At 43.6% G+C, this 18,736-nt stretch overlaps 1 protein-coding gene across 1 annotated transcript; it reads left to right on the top strand.

The window, feature by feature from the left end:
• The first annotated feature begins 10,416 nt into the window (after positions 1–10,416).
• On the top strand, positions 10,417–11,043 carry LOC137824959 (tropomyosin-2-like). The gene has a single exon (XM_068630630.1). It carries the CDS (start codon positions 10,417–10,419, stop codon positions 11,041–11,043), a length of 627 nt encoding a protein of 208 aa, XP_068486731.1.
• The last annotated feature ends 7,693 nt before the right edge of the window (positions 11,044–18,736 follow it).

Here is an 18,736-nt window from a genome sequence, read left to right as displayed (position 1 = left end):
GAAAGCCGTGATCTGTCAAAGTTGGGAACTGCTGCACTGTTTGGAAAGCTGATGGAGCATGAGCTAGAGCTCAAAAGACTAAAAGAGCAGGAAACAACAGAGAGAAAACCCAAAGGTCTTGCACTAAAAGCAACTGAATTGGATGAGATCAAGGAGGAAAAAGAAGATGCTAAAGATGATGACACAATCAGCCTTCTTACAAAAAGATTCAGCAAATTCCTGAGGAAGAAAAGCAAAAATAGGAACCAACAGAAAAGAAGGTATCCTAAACCCAATTATTCAAATTCCTCTAAATATACTTGCTTTGGATGTGGCAAAACAGGGCATATCAAAACAGATTGTCCAGACAATCAAACAAGGGACAAATCTGCCAGCAAGAAATTTGAAAGGAACAAGGGAAGAAGAGCCTACATCTCATGGGAGGAAAATGAAGTATCCTCAACCAGCAGCTCTTCAACAGAAGATGAGGAGAACAATTTGTGTTTCATGATGAAGGATGAGGAGTCAAGCTCTGAATCAATTGGAAGTAAGAAAAACCAGTGGTACTTGGACAGTGGCTGCTCCAAGCATATGACTGGAGATCTTACAAAGTTCACCAGCTTAAAGCTCAAAGCAGAAGGACATGTAACCTATGGTGATAATAACCGAGGGAGGATTTTGGGCAGAGGAACTGTTGGAACAGGGAACTCAACAACCATTGAGAACGTGCTGTATGTAGAAGGACTCAAGCATAGTCTTCTCAGCATAAGCCAGCTTTGTGACAAAGGATACAAAGTGAATTTTGAGTCAAATGGCTGCACAATCTCAAGTAATTCATCTAGTAAGGTACTGTTTACTGGTAAGAGAGTGAATAACATTTATTTGTTGAATATCATGGAAACTAACTCTTCAAATGAGTGTTTACTGTCCAGAAGTGATGAGTCTTGGTTGTGGCACAGGAGGTTAGCTCACATACACACAAATCACTTGAATAAATTGAAATCTAAAGATTTAGTTTTTGGTTTACCTAACATTAAATTTCAGGACAACAGGCTTTGTGATGCTTGTGTGAAAGGTAAACAAATCAAATCCTCTTTCAAGTTAAAGGATATTGTCTCTACAAAAAATCCATTGGATGTGTTACATATGGACTTATTTGGTCCATCTAGAGTTGCTAGCTTGGCTGGAAATTTGTATGCTTTAGTTGTTGTGGATGATTACTCTAGATTTACATGGACTCTATTTCTTGCACATAAACATGATGCTTATTCTGCCTTTAAGAAATTAGCAAAAATTCTGCAAAATGAAAATGGTTGCTGCATAAAATCTATTCGAAGTGATCATGGGGGAGAGTTTCAAAATGCTAAGTTTGAGAGGTTCTATGAGAAGCATGGGATAGCTCATACCTTTTCAGCCCCTAGGACACCTCAACAAAATGGTGTAGTTGAAAGGAAAAATAGATCACTAGAGGAACTAGCTAGAACTATGTTAAATGAATCTAAGCTTCCTAAGTACTTTTGGGCTGATGCTGTTTATATTGCAGGTTATGTCTTAAATAGGACCTTAATAAGACCAATTCTTAAGAAAACCCCATATGAATTGTATAAGGGCAGAAAACCTAGTGTGAGTCACCTTAGAGTATTTGGGTGTAAATGTTTTATATTGAATAATGGCAAAGAAAATCTTGGTAAGTTTGATGCTAAATCTGATGAAGGTGTGCACATTGGTTATGCTTTGAATGGTCATGCATATAGAGTCTTCAATAAAAGGCTGCTTATAGTAGAATAATCAATGCATGTTGTTTTTGATGAAACTGATCATAGCCTATCTAAAACTGCTGATGACCCTGACAGTAATGAATTTAAATCTGTTTTAAATCAAAATGAATCGATTCATTTTGATACTGCTGATACACATGCTATACAAGAATCTACTGCAGCTGCAGGTTTGCCAAAAGAGTGGAAAACCCCAAGAGACCTAACCCTTGATAATGTCATTGGGAACATTGAAAAAGGAGTGTCAACTAGAAAATCCTTGAACAATTTCTGTGAAGCAATGGCCTTTGTATCTCAAGTTGAACCCAAGAATTTGAATGAAGCTCTCAAGGACAGCAACTGGATTTTAGCTATGCAAGAGGAACTTAATCAATTTGCTCTTAATAAGGTCTGGACTCTTGTTCCTAGAATACCTGAGATGAATGTTATTGGAACAAAATGGGTATTTAGAAACAAAATGGATGAGCATGGAGTAATCACCAGAAACAAGGCTAGGCTTGTAGCTAAAAGGTACAATCAAGAAGAAGGAATAGACTATGATGAGACATATGCACCAGTGGCTCGGTTAGAAGCTGTTAGACTGCTGCTTGCTTTTTCCTGCATCAAAGGGTTCAAGCTATTTCAAATGGACGTGAAGAGTGCCTTTCTGAATGGAAATATAAATGAAGAGGTATTTGTCTCACAACCACCAGGTTTTGAAGACCATCAACATCCAGAATATGTGTTCAAACTTCAAAAGGCTCTCTATGGACTCAAGCAAGCTCCTAGGCAATGGTATGAGAGGCTAAGTGATTTTCTCACCTCACAAGGCTATGACAGAGGCACATCAGATAAGACCTTGTTCATTAAGAAGAAAGGAGATGACTCAATTCTAGTCCAAGTATATGTGGATGACATCATTTTTGGATCAAACAATGGAGAATTGTGTGAAGCTTTCGTGAAAGTCATGAAGAGTGAGTTTGAAATGTCAATGATGGGTGAGTTGAACTATTTTCTAGGCTTGCAGGTCAAACAACTCAAGGATGGCATTTTCCTAAGTCAAGCTAAGTATTGCAAGGATTTGCTGAAGAAATTTGAAATGGACAAGTGTAAACCAATCAGCACACCCTTCTCAACAAGCTGTCATTTGGATCATGATGAAGCTGGATTTTCTGTTGATGAAACCAAATACTGAGGACTCATAGGATCACTGCTGTATCTTACTGCCAGCAGGCCAGATATAATGTTTGCAGTGTGCATGTGTGCAAGGTTTCAATCTGCTCCTAAAGAATCACACTACAATGTTGTCAAAAGGATTTTGAAGTATTTGCAAGGAACTAAAGAAGTTGGCTTGTGGTATCCAGGTAATATTTCATTAAGCTTAACTGGATATTCTGATTCAGATTTTGCAGGTTGCAAAATTGATAGGAAGAGCACAAGTGGAACCTGCCATTTGCTTGGATCAAGCTTGATCTCATGGCAATGCAAAAAGCAGGCTTGTGTAGCTCTTTCCACTGCTGAAGCAGAATACATTGCAGCAGGGAGTTGCTGTGCTCAAACTATATGGCTAAGACAACAATTGAATGATTTTGGTATCTTACTTAACCATATACCTCTGCTGTGTGATAATACAAGTGCAATCAACTTAACCAAAAATCCTGTCATGCATTCAAGAACCAAACACATTGAAATAAGGCATCATTTTCTAAGGGAACACATATCTAATGGAACATGTGATATTAAGTTCATTGGTATTGATTTACAACTTGCTGATTTGTTCACAAAACCATTAGCCAAAGATAGGTTTAATTTTCTGCTTAATGAATTGGGTATTATAAATGTCAATTGTACCTAGCAGGGAAAAATTAAATATGTTTATTCGCAATTAAATGTGTTTATTTTCTGCACTGATATGCATTGATGACTAGGAAAGAGAATTTCTGATCTTTGACTGCTTGACTGACTTAGTGGGCATTAACCTCTGTACCTTTGACGGTTTTGGTCATGGTTATGTAACCGATTTGATGGTTTGGGTGCTCAATAAGAATTTGAGTGTATGCATCGTGACCCTAAATATTTGGTGCATATTTTCAAAGATTCTCTGCACAAATTCAGAGCATAAAATCTTCATGCATATCCACTCATAACTGCCATATCAATCCATTTATTCTGCTATAAATCTGTGTGAATATTTGCTACCCACATTGGCCATTCTCTTTCTATTCTCACCATTTGAAACCAAGAAAAGAATTCAGGTTCAAACATGGCTTCGTAAGACAAAAACAGAAAAGCAAGGGAAAGCAAACCACTTCTCAAGGAGTACTAGAAGGTTGGTTCGCTGGAAATGAAGAAGGCATCAATGCCTACATTCACGAGACAAGCAGGAAGCAGATCAACATACCCAAGGTGTTGGATTTCAACTGGCTGAAATCTGAAAAATTGGTAGAAACAAGGGCTGTGTTGAAGCACCAGAAACTGAAAAAGATGCTGGAATTAACGGGTAATGTTTATCCTGACTTGGTTAAGGTGTTTTATACTAACCTCACATTGGATGGGAAGAATGTTGTCTCTTATGTGAAAGGAATTAAGATGAAGATCACAAGTGAAGTGTGGAACTCTGTGGCTGGAATAAAATATGCTGGACTGAAAGTAGGGAAGGGAAATACCAGTGGAATTTCAGAATTCAACAAGCTGCAATATTATAAGAGTTGCATGAGGAATCCTACAGAGAGTATAAACAGGTTCCATGCAGGGCATTTGAACCTCACTCCACGTCTAGTTGCATACATCATAGCATGGCAACTGATTCCAAGAGGAACAAACCATGCTGTCTTACATGAAGAGGATCTCATTCTCCTATATTGCATCATGAACCAGATTAAGGTAAATTGGGTGTTCATTGTCAATGAACACATGCTCAAGTCAAAAAGGTTGGCTGATTACCGATTTCCCTATGCTATTCTTGTCTCCAAATTAATTGATTACTTTGGTGTTGATGTTACAAATGAGAGAAATGACCCTATCAAAGCTGTAAGTGAGATTGATACTTCAACTCTCACCAAAATGGGTTTTCACAAAATTGAAGACAAGTGGGTGGTTCTCAAGGAGAAGGACCCTCAAGCAGAACATGAGGATGAGGATGAAGCTGTTCCTATGGATGATGACTCACCTGCTACCCAATCTGAACATGAGGAAGTTGCTGCAAATGCCATAGTTGCCTATCAAAGTCCAGAATACCGTGGAGAACCAATGTCTATGTTTGAGAGGCAAGTGTTGTATCGTCTTGATGTAATGTCTGCAGAACAAAGGGCACACTTTGAGACTACTCATGCAAGGTTCCAACACCTTGATAATCAAATTGAAGGGGTTCAGGCACAACTTGCAGAGCTTTACTACAAGGATCAGTAGTTTTCTGCTTTTAATGCTTTCTTTATCAGTTTTCAAGTTTCTGTAATGCTGAACAATTTGATTTTCTGTTTCTGAACTATTATGATTATGGTTTCTGCTTTATATCCCTTTATTCCCTATGCTTATATGCTGTTTGATGAATCTAAAGGGGGAGAAAAATAGCTCACCATGCTAGGTGAAGCTAGCTGAAACAGGGAGTTAATTCTGCACCTTTAAACCAATTCTGCATGTTATGCAATGTTGCTGTTTTTTTTCTGGTTTAAAATCTGGTGCAGTGCAGGTACTTAAAGCAACAAAGCTATGAGGTTAGCTATGGGGATTTGTCTCCATCAAACAGGGGGAGATTGTTGAAGATGGTTGCTGCCACTTCAAGATTGTGTCTGATGAAGACTTATATGTAGTGTTTGATGAAGACTTATATGTACTTTTCATTTTTTTTTTTGCTTTGCTTTAAGTATGTCTTAGGTAGTGCTTAGAGGTTGTCTAAGAGTGGGCTTTTTGCTGAGTAACTCACCTCATAACCACTGGCCATGTGATAAGAACAAGCATAAGTTTTCTTAAACTGTTTTTCACATGTTTTACAAAAAAAAACACGTTTACTGCATAAAAATAAATCTGTTCTTTTCTAAATAAACAGATTCATTTTTACACTGATGCCTTGGCTAAGTCTTGTAAAAATCAGATTTTGTGCATCAGGTATTTTGACTAAGTCTTCTTCTTTTCAAAACGACTGAGTTTTAAATAGTTAAACTTTCTCTGTTTTCGTTTTGAAAAATAAATTTGTTCATCTGTAAATGAATAGATTCTTTTTGTCTCTGGTGCCATGTCAAGCTTAAACTTTTTTCAGTTTTATCTCAGCACCAGAATGGTTGACTAAGTCTCCTCACTTAACAAATTCTCTAACTGCTTTTTGAAAATAAATCTGTTCATTTTATTTTCAATCTGTTCATTTTATAACAACTTTAACTGTTTTTCAAAAATCTGTTATAAGTTGGTTTTCTATAAAATGAAAACTTGTTTCTGAGTTTAATAATAATTCATACATTTGCAAAAACAAGTTTTGACAGCAGAGAGTTAAGTGTTTATAAAGGATTAGCATTTGTTCTTCAAAGATTTCGAAAATCACAAAGTGTTTGTTCTTGGTTTGGTTCCAAAAGCTTGGTGTGAGGTGCTGCTACTGTTCTAGCAATCTTGCCTACTGGTTTAAGGCAGATCTTTGTATCCTCAATCAAGTGTAGTCGTTTCACATCTCATTTCTTGTAATAGTTTGGTTGAACACTCTTCTTGATAGGTGTTCTTGAAGAGTGGGTGTGTGTGTATGCTGAAATAGGTTTTTTTCAGCAAGAGTACCTAAGTTCTTGTAGGTTTCAAGAACAGTGGGAATTGTACTTGGTTGTACTGTGTGTTAGTGATTTCCACCTGTTGTTGGTGAAGACTGGATGTAGCTCAGTTGAGTGAACCAGTATAATTGCTTGTGTTCATTCTCTCTCACTCTCTGCAATTTCATTTCTGCATAATTGATAAAACAGCAAAGAAATAAATTTGTTCAATTGAAAATAAATCTGTTCTTTCTGGGCACTGTGCATACTGTTCTTGATTTCTGAAAAAGTTGTTTGAATCTGATAAGAACATATATAATCTGCTAAAATCCATTGGAACAGATTGACTGTGATAGGTTGCACAAGAAACTGTCAAAGCTATTAATTGAACCTTAAACAATTGCTTAAAGTTGAGGCTTGCTGTTCTGTGATTCATTGTTCTTAATTTCTGGAAAATTGCTTGACATCAAGAAGAACTCTCATAGTCTGTTAAAAGTCACTGGAACAGGTTGTTTGCAAAGGTCACTCAATTAATTAGCATGCTATCAATTGAACCTTAATCAGACTGTGTGAATTGAACCTTAGCACCCTGAAACAACTAGGGTTTTTTATGACTCTGTGTAAACTGTGAGAATTCGGTTAAATCTTGGATCCCCTCTCAAATGTCCCAAGGCCCCCTTTTATACACCTTCTGCATTTAAAGCGCGTTAAAGCGCATTGAAAGCGTATAAAAATATTCCTTGGAACATTCGAATCTTAACTGAATTAACGCGTACCTTGGCAAACTTTCACTGAAACATTTAATGAGCACGTGCTTATTGCCACGTGCTCTTCTGACTTCATCGTTATTCTGCGCAGAGGGTCCCACAGCGCCGCAACCCAACTTAGGGTTATTCCATTGCGTGAGCCCTCTTTCCTCAAAGTGCTTCTGGCGCGTGGGGTGACTTCCTGGGTGCCAACTCATGCGCCCCAACCTCTAGTCACTCACCTCGGGAGTGTATCTACCTTCCTCTTGCACCATGCACCTGGTTCACCCCCGAGCATGACCCTCTCATGGGTCGTATCTGTTCCGGGGGTCTCCCTGAGGTGGCGCGGGTACTTCACGAGTGAGGTTACTCCCTACTGATACTAGAACTATGGCCTTGAAGCCACCTTTCTCTTCTCTTTGTTACTGTTCTGAATTGTCGAGGCGCGAGGCCTCCTTGCGATGCCTTAGCTTGGTTATGTCTTTATCTTGGCGACGCCTTAGCCCGGCGACGCCTTTGTTTGGCGATGCCTTTATCTGGCGACGCCTTTCTTAGGCGACGCCTTAACGAGGCGATGCCTCCTACTGGCGACGTCCTAACCTGGCGATGCCTCAAGCGGCCAACCTGTTGGCTTTCTTTCCTTCTTTGGGGCCCTCGAGCGGTCCCACCATATGTTAACTTTGACTTTGGCGTTGACTTTGGTCAACGCCCAAGGACGTTACACAAGCCCCCCCAGTCTTAAGCTGATAACTTGTTTTCAGCGAAAAGACTAAGGCTTCGCCCTATTGTCCACGTGGAATTCTGATGGCGTGTCATTCTCTGATAAGCTGACGTGACATTCTCCATACGGCGGATGTGACATGCCTTCGAGTGTTCTGACGATGTGACCTTTTCTGAGCTAGAAAGTTGACGCTTTGGGTCATGCCCTCATCTCTTCACACGTGGCTCAATCGCACGGCCAGCGCTTGGTGCCCTTTGCACTTCAAGTTAGCGTTTAATCCTTCGACACATGTGCGTTCCAATGGCTGAGGGTGCGCGTCGCTAGCGCTTCTTCGAGTTAACGTTATAACCTTTCAAAAAATGCGCGCTTAGAGCACTGTTTCATCACTTCTCATTTATCTCATACTGTTCACCTTTTTCTCCGAAACTCTCTGCATTCTTTCTTTACACCCCACCCTTCGTTAACTCGATCACTCAAAGGTACGGTTTTTCTTTTTCGATGACTCCTTCTCTCTACTGTATTTCCCTTGTAACTGCCTGGGACTGTTTATATTCTCTACATTTCTGTGTTCTACTTGTTTTCTTCGTTTTTTCCCGGTTCTTCTCCTTTCCGCGTGGGTAGGATTTTCCTAGGGTTTTCTTCCCCCTTTGCTTCTTCGAGCCCTCTTTGCTGAACCTTTGCCTTTTCTTCTTTCTTCAGCTCTTCATCCATCCATGGCGCGAACAAAAATAACTCCCAATCCCCCTCCCCCAAGTGCTCACTACAAGGCCCTCTATTCATGGGCTTCCGAAGAGCTATTGAACGAATGCACGAAACTGACCACCATTGAAGACGTAGAGAATCACCTGGGTGACTTGCGGTTGTACAACTTTAACTCCTTCTGCAAAACCCACGATTCTCATATCTCTATTCGCCATGGCACCCCTGGGGAGCCAGTTTGTGTGGACGACAGGTCCAATGGGGGAAAGCCTTTCTTTTTCCTTCACCAAGCGGTATTCAAACGCATTGGTCTGCACCTCCCATTCACACCCTTCGAGAGGGAGCTGCTCACAGAGGTCAACATTGCCCCTGCCCAGCTACATCCGAACGGTTGGGCCTTCGTAAGGGCTTTCCAAATCTTGTGTGGGTACCTGGGCATCCCACCATCAATGGATGTTTTCCTCCACTTCTTTGAAGTATAAAAGCAAGGGAAAAGTCTCTAGGTGAGCTTTTCCGGGGTCGCCAGCAGGATCCTCTTCACCCTCTTCCAAAACTCCTTAAAAGGTTGGAAGGGAAACTTTTTCAGGGTGTGTTGTGCCAAGCACGACCCTACAGCCCTAGATGGCTTTCCCCTATATTGGACGGAGAAGCCCAATCCCACCAAACCTAAGTCTTTGGATGAGTTGGCCTCTGCAGACAGGGAGGTCTGTGTGGCGTTGGCTGGCCTGAAAGTCATCTTCCACACCTCAACATTGATTTCTCGCGAGTTTAAGGTCGACGCCCTCTCTGCATACTTTGGTAGGGAGTCTCATCCTTTACTTGTTTTCTTCATATCTGATTCTTAGTCGTGCTTCTCTCCAATTATGGTGATCAATGTTTGTCTGTTCTAATCTCCATGCGTGTTGTTGCTCTGTAAATTTACTTTAGTAGTAGAATTGAATCATGTGCCTGGTTCTGAGTTCAAATATTGATTCCATACTTTTATGTATCGCCATATATATTTGATACTTCCCCCCTAACTAACCTTTGTTGCTTGTTTGCCTTGGTGCAGTATCGGTGATGGATTTTGCAACAAGGGCTGAATTGGCTAGGTCCTTGAAGGCTCGCCTTGGCACGCAGTCTACAAAGGGTGGCGCCTCCAGCACCTCCCCCCTTAAGTCCAATCCACTGGCATCATCACTACCATCCCACTATGCCGAATCTCTCGATTCCTCCATTCCTACCAAACACCCAACTCCCCCCTCACATCACAAACACCTTCCATAACCCAAACACCCCACTCTCCTCAAACACTCCAAACACCTTCTTCACCTCTTCCCATTGCTGCAGTCCCACTGGCTGCAGCCAGTGCACCCTCCATAGACCCTCCCGACAAAGGCAAGAGGGTGCTTGTGGTGTCTTCTGAGGACGACGATTCTGATGTGGGGCCTGCCTACAAGAGAAGGAGGACCAATCGAGTCATCCACTTTCTTCGCCTCCGCACGGGGGTTCTATGAGGGACAACCCCCCCCCCCCAGCGCCACATCTCCCCCATGCCAAACAGTCCAAGACGAAGGGGTGGTGGAGTCTATGCCTTCATCAGTACCAATATCAGCTCCAATTCCACCATCAACAACAACTCCAACACCACTTCCAACATCAACAACAACCCCAACACCAACCGCCCCAGCAACCACCCCGGGACTCATAGCAATTCCCCCTCCCATCATGCAGCTGATGAGGGGCTTTAATGATAAACGTCGCCAGGTGAACCTTCCGGGGTCCCATGGTCAGAGGGCATGCCTTACTACATGGGTGCCTTCTTGGCCGTGGCCCTTGAGTGGCGTGCCCAAGCTAAGTCCAAAGTTGTCAAGGCACGTGCGCTTCAATCCCTCCGACAGGAAGTGGCTGCCCTGAAGGAAGAGAAAGAGAACTTGTGCCCCAGCTGGGCGTGCCAGAAAGAGGTCTACAAAGCCTCTTTGAGAGATGCCCAAGAGTCCAACGCTGAAGCCTGCAAACGGCTCACTGAGCTCCTTAAGCAGGTAACCTCTCTTCAGTCTAAGATCGTCGCCCTTGAAGCGGCGATGCGAAACTCCGAGGCACAATGGAAACTACTTGCTGATCAATGTGCTGCCCGGGGGCAATCGCTGGAGAAGACCGAGGGGGAGCTAGCTGAGAATATGGACAAGCTCAACCTTCTTCAAACCGAGCATGATCAGTTTCAGACTGAACTGAACAGGCTTCAAGTGGAGAAGGAAGCTCTTGAGAAGCAGCTAGCCTCTGGCGACTCCACGATTGAAGAGCTGGAGAAGGCAAGAAGGAGCTCATTGCCGAGAGGGAAGCCCAAGACTTCACCATTGAAAATCTGGAGCGAGCTAAGGGAAAGCTCATTGACAACATGGCTGATATTTTTGCAGAGGGATTCAAGGAGGCCTTAGCCCAAGCCGCCTGTGAAAACCCAGGAGTTGACACCTCCAACTGCAACCCTCTCAACCATATTGTTGATGGGAAGGTCGTTCCCCTCGACCTTGGGGATTGAACCTTACTTAATTAATCTTCCTTTGTAAATTTGTATTTCCTATCATTTGCTCTGTAATTCTGACATTTAACTTCATTTAAATGTTTATTCGAGCTTTATTTTTACATCCTCGTGTACTTTTAGCTTCTCTGTTTTACTGCTTGCTTTACTAAATCAAAGGCGTAATTGGTACTTACTTTCGATGTTGATGTGAATGCAATAACAAGAATACATGATTCTTTGACATTCTTAGGAGCAACTTGAGTTGGTCATGAAATGGCACTTTACTTAGAATTGGATCAATGTTCTAATTCAAGAACTCACCAAGACTTTGCACCAACCAAAACTCATATGGAAGTCCATATATTGTCAAATGGAATCAAACAACAAAGAATGGAAGAACACAAATAGAAACCGAATAGAAAATGGAAAGAATGCTACTGCACCGAACAGAAATTGCAAAGCAAAGGTGGAAACACAAATCTAATCGGTACAAATGAAAGGAAACACCAAGAAATGCTAAACTACCGAATGGAATTGAAAGAAAATGAAAGAAGAACACTTATAGGAAGGAGCTTGCTAGATTTTGAGACTTGGAGAAGCCATTCATGCCACTTGGAGCTTAGTTCCAAGATAAGTGAAGGAGTGCCGCCACTTGAAGCTCACCATTGCTCACAAGATAAGGCAAAGGAAGAAGAAGACTCAAGACTCACAATTTCTCTCTAAATTTGAGTATAGTCTCTCTACTATAAAATCCAAATCTGAAAAATACAAAGGGAAGCACCTTATTTATAGCCTATGAGGTGCTGAAATGCAAAGCCAAATGAGCCTCAAATGCTACTCAAATTCGGCGCCAACTAGACAATGAAGGAAGTGTGACTTTCCTTCCTAGTTTGGCACCTCCTAACTCCTATCTACACTCCCCCCTAACCTCCCTTACTACTTACACCTATTTATTACATCCGCACCCCTATTCTATAAAAGAAATAAGAAGAGCCATCTTATTATACTCTTGTCCCAAAGCTCTTGCCATGCTCCTAGTGATTCGTTGGGCTTGGACCCTTGTTGGGCTTGGGCCCCTTGTTGGGCTTGGGCTTCATGGGCTTGAGCATCCTCTACTTGGTTTCCATCAGATGCATTGTTTCTTCGCCTTGTCTTTAACTCTTTAGGTAGCACGTGACCTTTTCTTTCCGTTCTTCCCTTCTGAGTAGCGGAGCATACCCTTCTTCTGATCTTTTCACTTAGAACTTCCCTTGGCTTTCACATCTACGAGGAATCTTCCCCTTGAAGGCGTCGCCTACCTCGTCATTGTCCAAAGGCAAAGGAGGATTTAATTTCGCGTATTTTTCTTGTCTCTGATAACTCGTGTTTTTATGCTTCGCCTTCTTACTCTTCACTTACTTGTTCTTGAGCCCCCCACGCGCTTACTACCAAGGGCATCGCTGGCTTTACCGTTGCTTGGGGCGAAAGGGGTCTCATTTTTTTCTTTCCGGCCTCGTCATCAATTAAGGGCGAGGAGGGCTTATCTTAATTGTACTAGGTGCCCATGCTCGAGGAGGGACCTGCTCTGGGTGTCCTCAGCGTATCTAGGCCCTTGGGGCAAAGTCGCGCTCTGGTGCCCACGCCCATGGAGAGGCCTATCGTCCATGGAGTGTCTAAAACACCGAGGCAATTTAGCCTTTATATGTTTGCGTTTGGTGCCCACACCTGAGGAGAGGCTTACTAAAGTAGCGCCGTATCGTCCTCAGGGCGTCTAAAACACCAGACACCGGGGCTAGCTATTCATACTTGAGAAGGGGGGGTCCCGAAGGAATCCCTTAACCCCTGCTCAAGGACTAAGCTCCCGGAGTTTAACTTATACTGATATCTGGCACCGGGACTAGCTATTCATATTTGAGGGGGGCATCCCGAAGGAATCCCTTAACCCCTGCTCAAGGACTAGGCGCCCGGATTTTAACCCTATACTAAGATCTGGTAGCTTCATCTTCATGTGGCGCGTGGAGGACACCGCCCTTAGTCTGTTCAAGGCAGGTCTGCCTAACAAAATGTTGTAAGCTGAGTTGGCGTTAACCACCAAGTACCGGATGCTCTCGGTGCGTGATGCCGCTCCATCAGTGAACGTCGTCCTCAGCTCCAAGTAGCCACGTACCTCTACTGGGTTATCTGCAAACCCATATAAGCATCCAGTATAGGGTCTCAAAAGGTCGGGGGACAACTGTAGCTTATTGAAGGTCGACCAAAACATGACGTCTGCAGAACTGCCTTGGTCGACGAGAACCCTATGTACCTTCCTTCCCGCTGTGACTACTGAAATGACCACTGGGTCATTATCGTGTGGGACGACATCCCGCAGGTCAGCCCTTGTGAAAACGAGGTCTAACTCCCACGAGTCGTCTAGAAATTCCTTTGCAACCGAACTTACTGACCTCACATATTTCTTACGTTGAGAGGCAGTGGGTCCCCCTCTGGAAAAGCCGCCAGAGATGGTGTGCACTTCTCCATGAGTTGGGACTTCAAGCGCTTGACCTTCCTCTGGTGTCGCCGCGACTAGGATCGTAGTGGACCCAACGAGATAATCTTTCAAAAATCCATTCTTCACGAGCTCATCCAACTGATAGCCCAACGCCAAGCAGTTGTTAATATGGTGTCCGAATGCTTCGTGAAATTCGCACCATGATTCCTTGTGAGGTCCCAGTACCTTGTCTGACTTCACCGGTGGCCTCAACCTGTCAGCTATGTTGGGCACAACGATGAGGTCTTTAAGTTCTACCACAAATTTGTGCTTTAGAGGTCTATTGCTCTTTCTCCTTCCTTCTGATCGACCCCTAGGTTGGGTTCTCCTTGTCTCGTAGGTGCGCCTCCTATCTGGATTCTTTCTTTCTGTAGTGGCTTCGTGGACTCTAGCGGGTTTTGCACGCATCTGTGCTTTGGGGCGTGTAGGTGCAGCTGTCGTGCACTTCTCGTATGCCTCTCCCTCAGAGGCAATGTGTTCTACCTCTCGACGCCTCACCTCAACAAAAGTTTTGGGGCGGCTGTGATTGAGCGACTTGCTAAAAGATCCAGGACACATCCCCTTCCTGAATGCGTACACGATCATGGGTTCGTCTGTGGTACCCACCTTCACCACCTGCGTCCCGAAGCGGCTTATGTACTCTTTCAGGGTCTCCCCTTGATACTGCTTCACGTCGAATAGGTCGTATGAGACTGGGGCTGGGGTCCTGTTGGCTAAATACTGCTCTCTGAATAGCAGCGAAAGTTGTGCGAAAGACGTGATGTGACCTTCTGGGAGGCTGATGAACTAGTCCATGGCCATCCCAGTCAAGGTGCTCATAAAGAGCTTGCATCTTACGGCATCAGAACCGCCTACCAGCATCATCTGGGTGTGGAACGCAGTGAGATGTGCCTCAGGATCCTCCATCCCTGTGAAGGCTACTTTGGGCCCCGTGAATGTGTTGGGGATTGCTGTCTCTAGGATTGCCTGTGAGAATGGTGTTGAGAATTCTCTAGGTGGGGTGGCAGTCTCAGGTTCATCTACGTCGCGCCATCCACGGCGTAACTCCTTGTTGGCGTGGTGGAGCTCATCGTTCCTCGCCTGATATGCTGTGAGATCCGCCTGCATGCGCTCTTGCTCCGCTTTCGATGCTGCCATTGCTTCCTGCAGCCCTTGCATCATGCCCATGAGTTGTTGCATGGTCATCTCTTCACTCCTAGCGCGTGCAGGTCTCATGTTCGTGGCTTTCTGGAAACCTTCTTAACTTATCTGGGTTTTGAGAACTGGAACTGAAAAACTTGTGTAGCGGGACTGATGTTTTATATCGGCCCCACGGTGGGCGCCAAATGTTCCCGCCGGTTGACCGGGATCGTCTTTGCGCGTGGCTTGTCCTCGCGAGCTAGGGCACCTTCGTTCTGCTCCGTCTGTGAGTACCTGAAAAAGAAGTGGACAAAGGGGCCGTTTGCACTCCGGCGATCAAGTCAGCTAGCAAGAAACATCAAAGGTGACACACCTCCGTATCGAAACACCGTGAAAGGATGCTCTGAAGATGGCCGAAATACTGAATAGCTAGTACTGTGTTGCCCTAATTGTCTGTGCGCACAGTGGGTGCACTGTGAAACAACTAGGGTTTTTTGTGACTCTGTGTAAACTGTGAGAATTAGGTTAAATCTTGGATCCCTTCTCAAATGTCCCAAGGCCGCCTTTTATACACCTTCTGCATTTAAAACGCGTTAAAGCACATTGAAAGCGTATAAAAATATTCCTTGGAACGTTCGAATCTTAACTGAATTAACGCGTACCTTGGCAAACTTTCACTGAAACATTTAATGACCACGTGCTTATTGCCATGTGCTCTTCTGACTTGATCGTTATTCTGTGTAGAAAGTCCCACAACGTTGCAACCCAACTTAGGGTTATTCCATTGCGTGAGCCCTCTTTCCTCGAAGTGCTTCTGGCGCGTGGGGTGACTTCCTGGGTGCCAACTCATGCGCCCCAACCTCTAGTCACTCACCCCAGGAGTGTATCTACCTTCCTCCTGCACCATGCACCTGGTTCACCCCCGAGCATGACCCTCTCATGGGTCGTATCTGTTCCGGGGGTCTCCCTGAGGTGGCGTGGGTACTTCACGAGTGAGGTTACTCCCTACTGGTACTAGAACTATGGCCTTGAAGCCACTTTTCTCCTCTCTTTGTTACTGTTCTGAATTGTCGAGGTGCGAGGCCTCCTTGCGATGCCTTAGCTTGGCTATGTCTTTATCTTGGCGACGCCTTTGTTTGGCGATGCCTTTATCTGGCGACGCCTTTCTTAGGCGACGCCTTAGCGAGGCGATGCCTCCTACTAGCGACGTCCTAACCTGGCGATGCCTCAAGCGGTCAACCTGTTGACTTTCTTTCCTTTTTTGGGGCCCTCAAGCGGTCCCACCATATGTTGACTTTGACTTTGGCGTTGACTTTGGTCAACGCTCAGGGACGGTACAGAAAACTATGCAAAAAATTGTGTGAGGCTTGGTCCTCTAGCTTTAGGTCTTATCTTGAGTGAGTTGAGAGCTCTAAAGTGGCAGCCCTCCTACACTCATTTTGGAGAAACCATACTCCAAGTGGCGTGTCCATTCTCAATTCCCACCATAAGCATTATTTCTTTCATCCTTTCTACCATTTCTGTACGCCACTTTCATTTGTGCTTCCTATATTTGTTTTTGCTTCATTTTCCAATTCCGTTTCCATCATGTTATTGTGTTTACTTTCTTGTCTTTTAATTTCCGCACTATGCATCATTGTCACCTTACTATGTGATTTTCCTTTTTGTCTTTGGAAGTGAACCTTCACACTTACTTAACCACTTGGTTAAGTTCGTGTCCAGTGGGGATCTTCCCTAGGTCTCACCATATAATTGTTCAAAAATCTCAATCATAAGTAAAGTGTCACCTCTAAAATGGAACAATCTAAAATCAACTCACATCACTTAGGGATAAGCTTAGGAAAGGGGAGAAGGCATCGATTGATGATTCAAGAAACCTTGAAAGTCCTAAGAATAATCACCCACATGTTATTGGCATATGAGCTTCTTGAATTTCTACATGTCGACATTGCAGAGACTTGGATAACACCCTACAAGTGTTACCTCGCTGATGGGTTACTTCCTGCCGAGCATACGGAAGCCAAAATTGTTAAAAGGAATGCAGGGCAGTATACCTTGATAGATGGAAACCTTTTTTGTCACAGTTATACCCACCCGATCCTCACATGTGTAAGTGGAGATCAGTGCGCCCGCATAATGGTCGAGCTCATGGAAGGCATTTGTGGTAGCCACAAAGGAGGAAAAGCTCTCTTGTTCAAAGTCATCTAAGCTGGGTATTATTGGCTGATGATGAAGGAGGGTGGTGTGAGGTATGTCTAACGTTGTGAGCAATGTTAGAAGCACGCTTATTGGTGTTAGAAACCCACCGAAGAACTGCGATCAATTTATAGCCCATGACCCTTCCATACATGGTAGATAGACATTTTAGGCCATTTCGCTTTGGCAATACGCCAGATGAAGTACCTAATTGTGGCTATTGAATACTTCACAAAATGGATTGAAGCTGAAATAGTTGCACAAATAACTGCTCATAAGGTCCAACATTTAGCGTGGAAGAACATTGTTTTCCGTTTTGGGATTCTGAGGCACCTAGTGTCCGACAACAAAACTCAATTCGCTAGTCAATAGTTGGGCAAGTTGTGCTCAGAGCTCGGGATAAAGCAAGTGTTTGCTTCGGTAGAACACTCCCAGACGAATGGCCAGGCTGATTCAGCTAACAGGGTCCTACTAAGGGGGTTGAAAAGGAGATTAGAGAGGCAAAGAGAACTTGGTCAGGAGAAATTCCCGAAATCCCATGGTCCTATCACACTACCCCGCAACCGAAAACCAAAGAGACACCTTTCAGTTTGGTATATGGGTCAGATGCCATGATACCAGTGGAGATATAAGAGAATTCTCCCAGGTTCCAAAGCTTTATTGTTGAAGAATATAATGAAGGAAGGAAGGGGAACCTAGATTTGTTGGACGAGGTGCGTGATTATGCATGTATCAACTCGGAGGCTTTAAAGAGAAGGGTGGAGTTAAAGTACAAGACCAAGATGAAACCTCGACAGTTCAAGGTTCCCGACTTGGTGATGCGAAAGTAGGGGTGGCAAAGCGGGCCAGCCCGCCCCGCACTTGGCTCGCAAAAATGCGAGGCGGGTTGGCCCGCCCCCAAAGTTATTGCGGGTTAGAATTCCCGACCCGCCCCGCATAAGAGCTGGCCCGCGGGTTTGCGGGTCAGCCCGCGTTTCTTTTTTTTTTTAAATTAAATATTATTTTTTTTACATTTTGTTCTTAAAAAATTGTCAAATTAAACCTATATATTTGTTACTATCAAATCCAAATTATTTTTTCTTCCTTTTCAAACATAGTCAAACATCAAAAAATTAAACATTAAGATAAATATCCAATATCACTATTCTTCCACTTCCAAAACATTAAACATACCTAATTCTAAAACATTAATTAAAAAACATTAAACATAAACATTATTGACATTCTTCCATTTCAATAACATTGGATGTCGCCTTAGAAGAACTTTCATCCATTTTTTCATAATTATAATCTTCCCCGTTATCTGCACACATTAAAAAAATGACACTTTTTTTTTTCTTGCAGGTTAGCGGGCCAGCCCGCCCCACCCCGCTGCGGGCTAATGCGGGTTGAAAAGGTTAGCCCGCCCCGCGTTTTTTACATGCGGGCCGCGGGCTAGCCCGCATGGCCTGCCCCGCTTTGCCATCCCTATGCGAAAGGCCCACCCCTACCAACTGGAGAACAAGTTATCTCCAAAGCGGACTGGTCCGTGTGCATAGTCGAGGTGCTCGGAAATGGAACATATAAGTTGGAAACCCTGGAGGGGGAGCCATCCCACGAACGTGGAACATGGCCAATCTCAATTTTTACTTCAGTTAAGACTTTTCATTTTGATGCTTTTCTTTTAAACAATATGATGTTTAAGGTCTCTTTTTCCTTTTAACGGGTTTTTTAACGAGGTCACCTAGTGATACATTTGTTCTCAGAAGATGGTGCATTAGTTTTGATTGAATAACATTGAGTTAGC

This window comes from Phaseolus vulgaris, chromosome 8 (assembly GCF_000499845.2).
Source record: "Phaseolus vulgaris cultivar G19833 chromosome 8, P. vulgaris v2.0, whole genome shotgun sequence".
NCBI classification, from domain to species: Eukaryota; Viridiplantae; Streptophyta; class Magnoliopsida; order Fabales; family Fabaceae; genus Phaseolus; species Phaseolus vulgaris.
The sequence above is the reverse complement of the archived record's forward strand: the minus strand, read 5'-3'. Positions and strand labels throughout refer to the sequence as shown.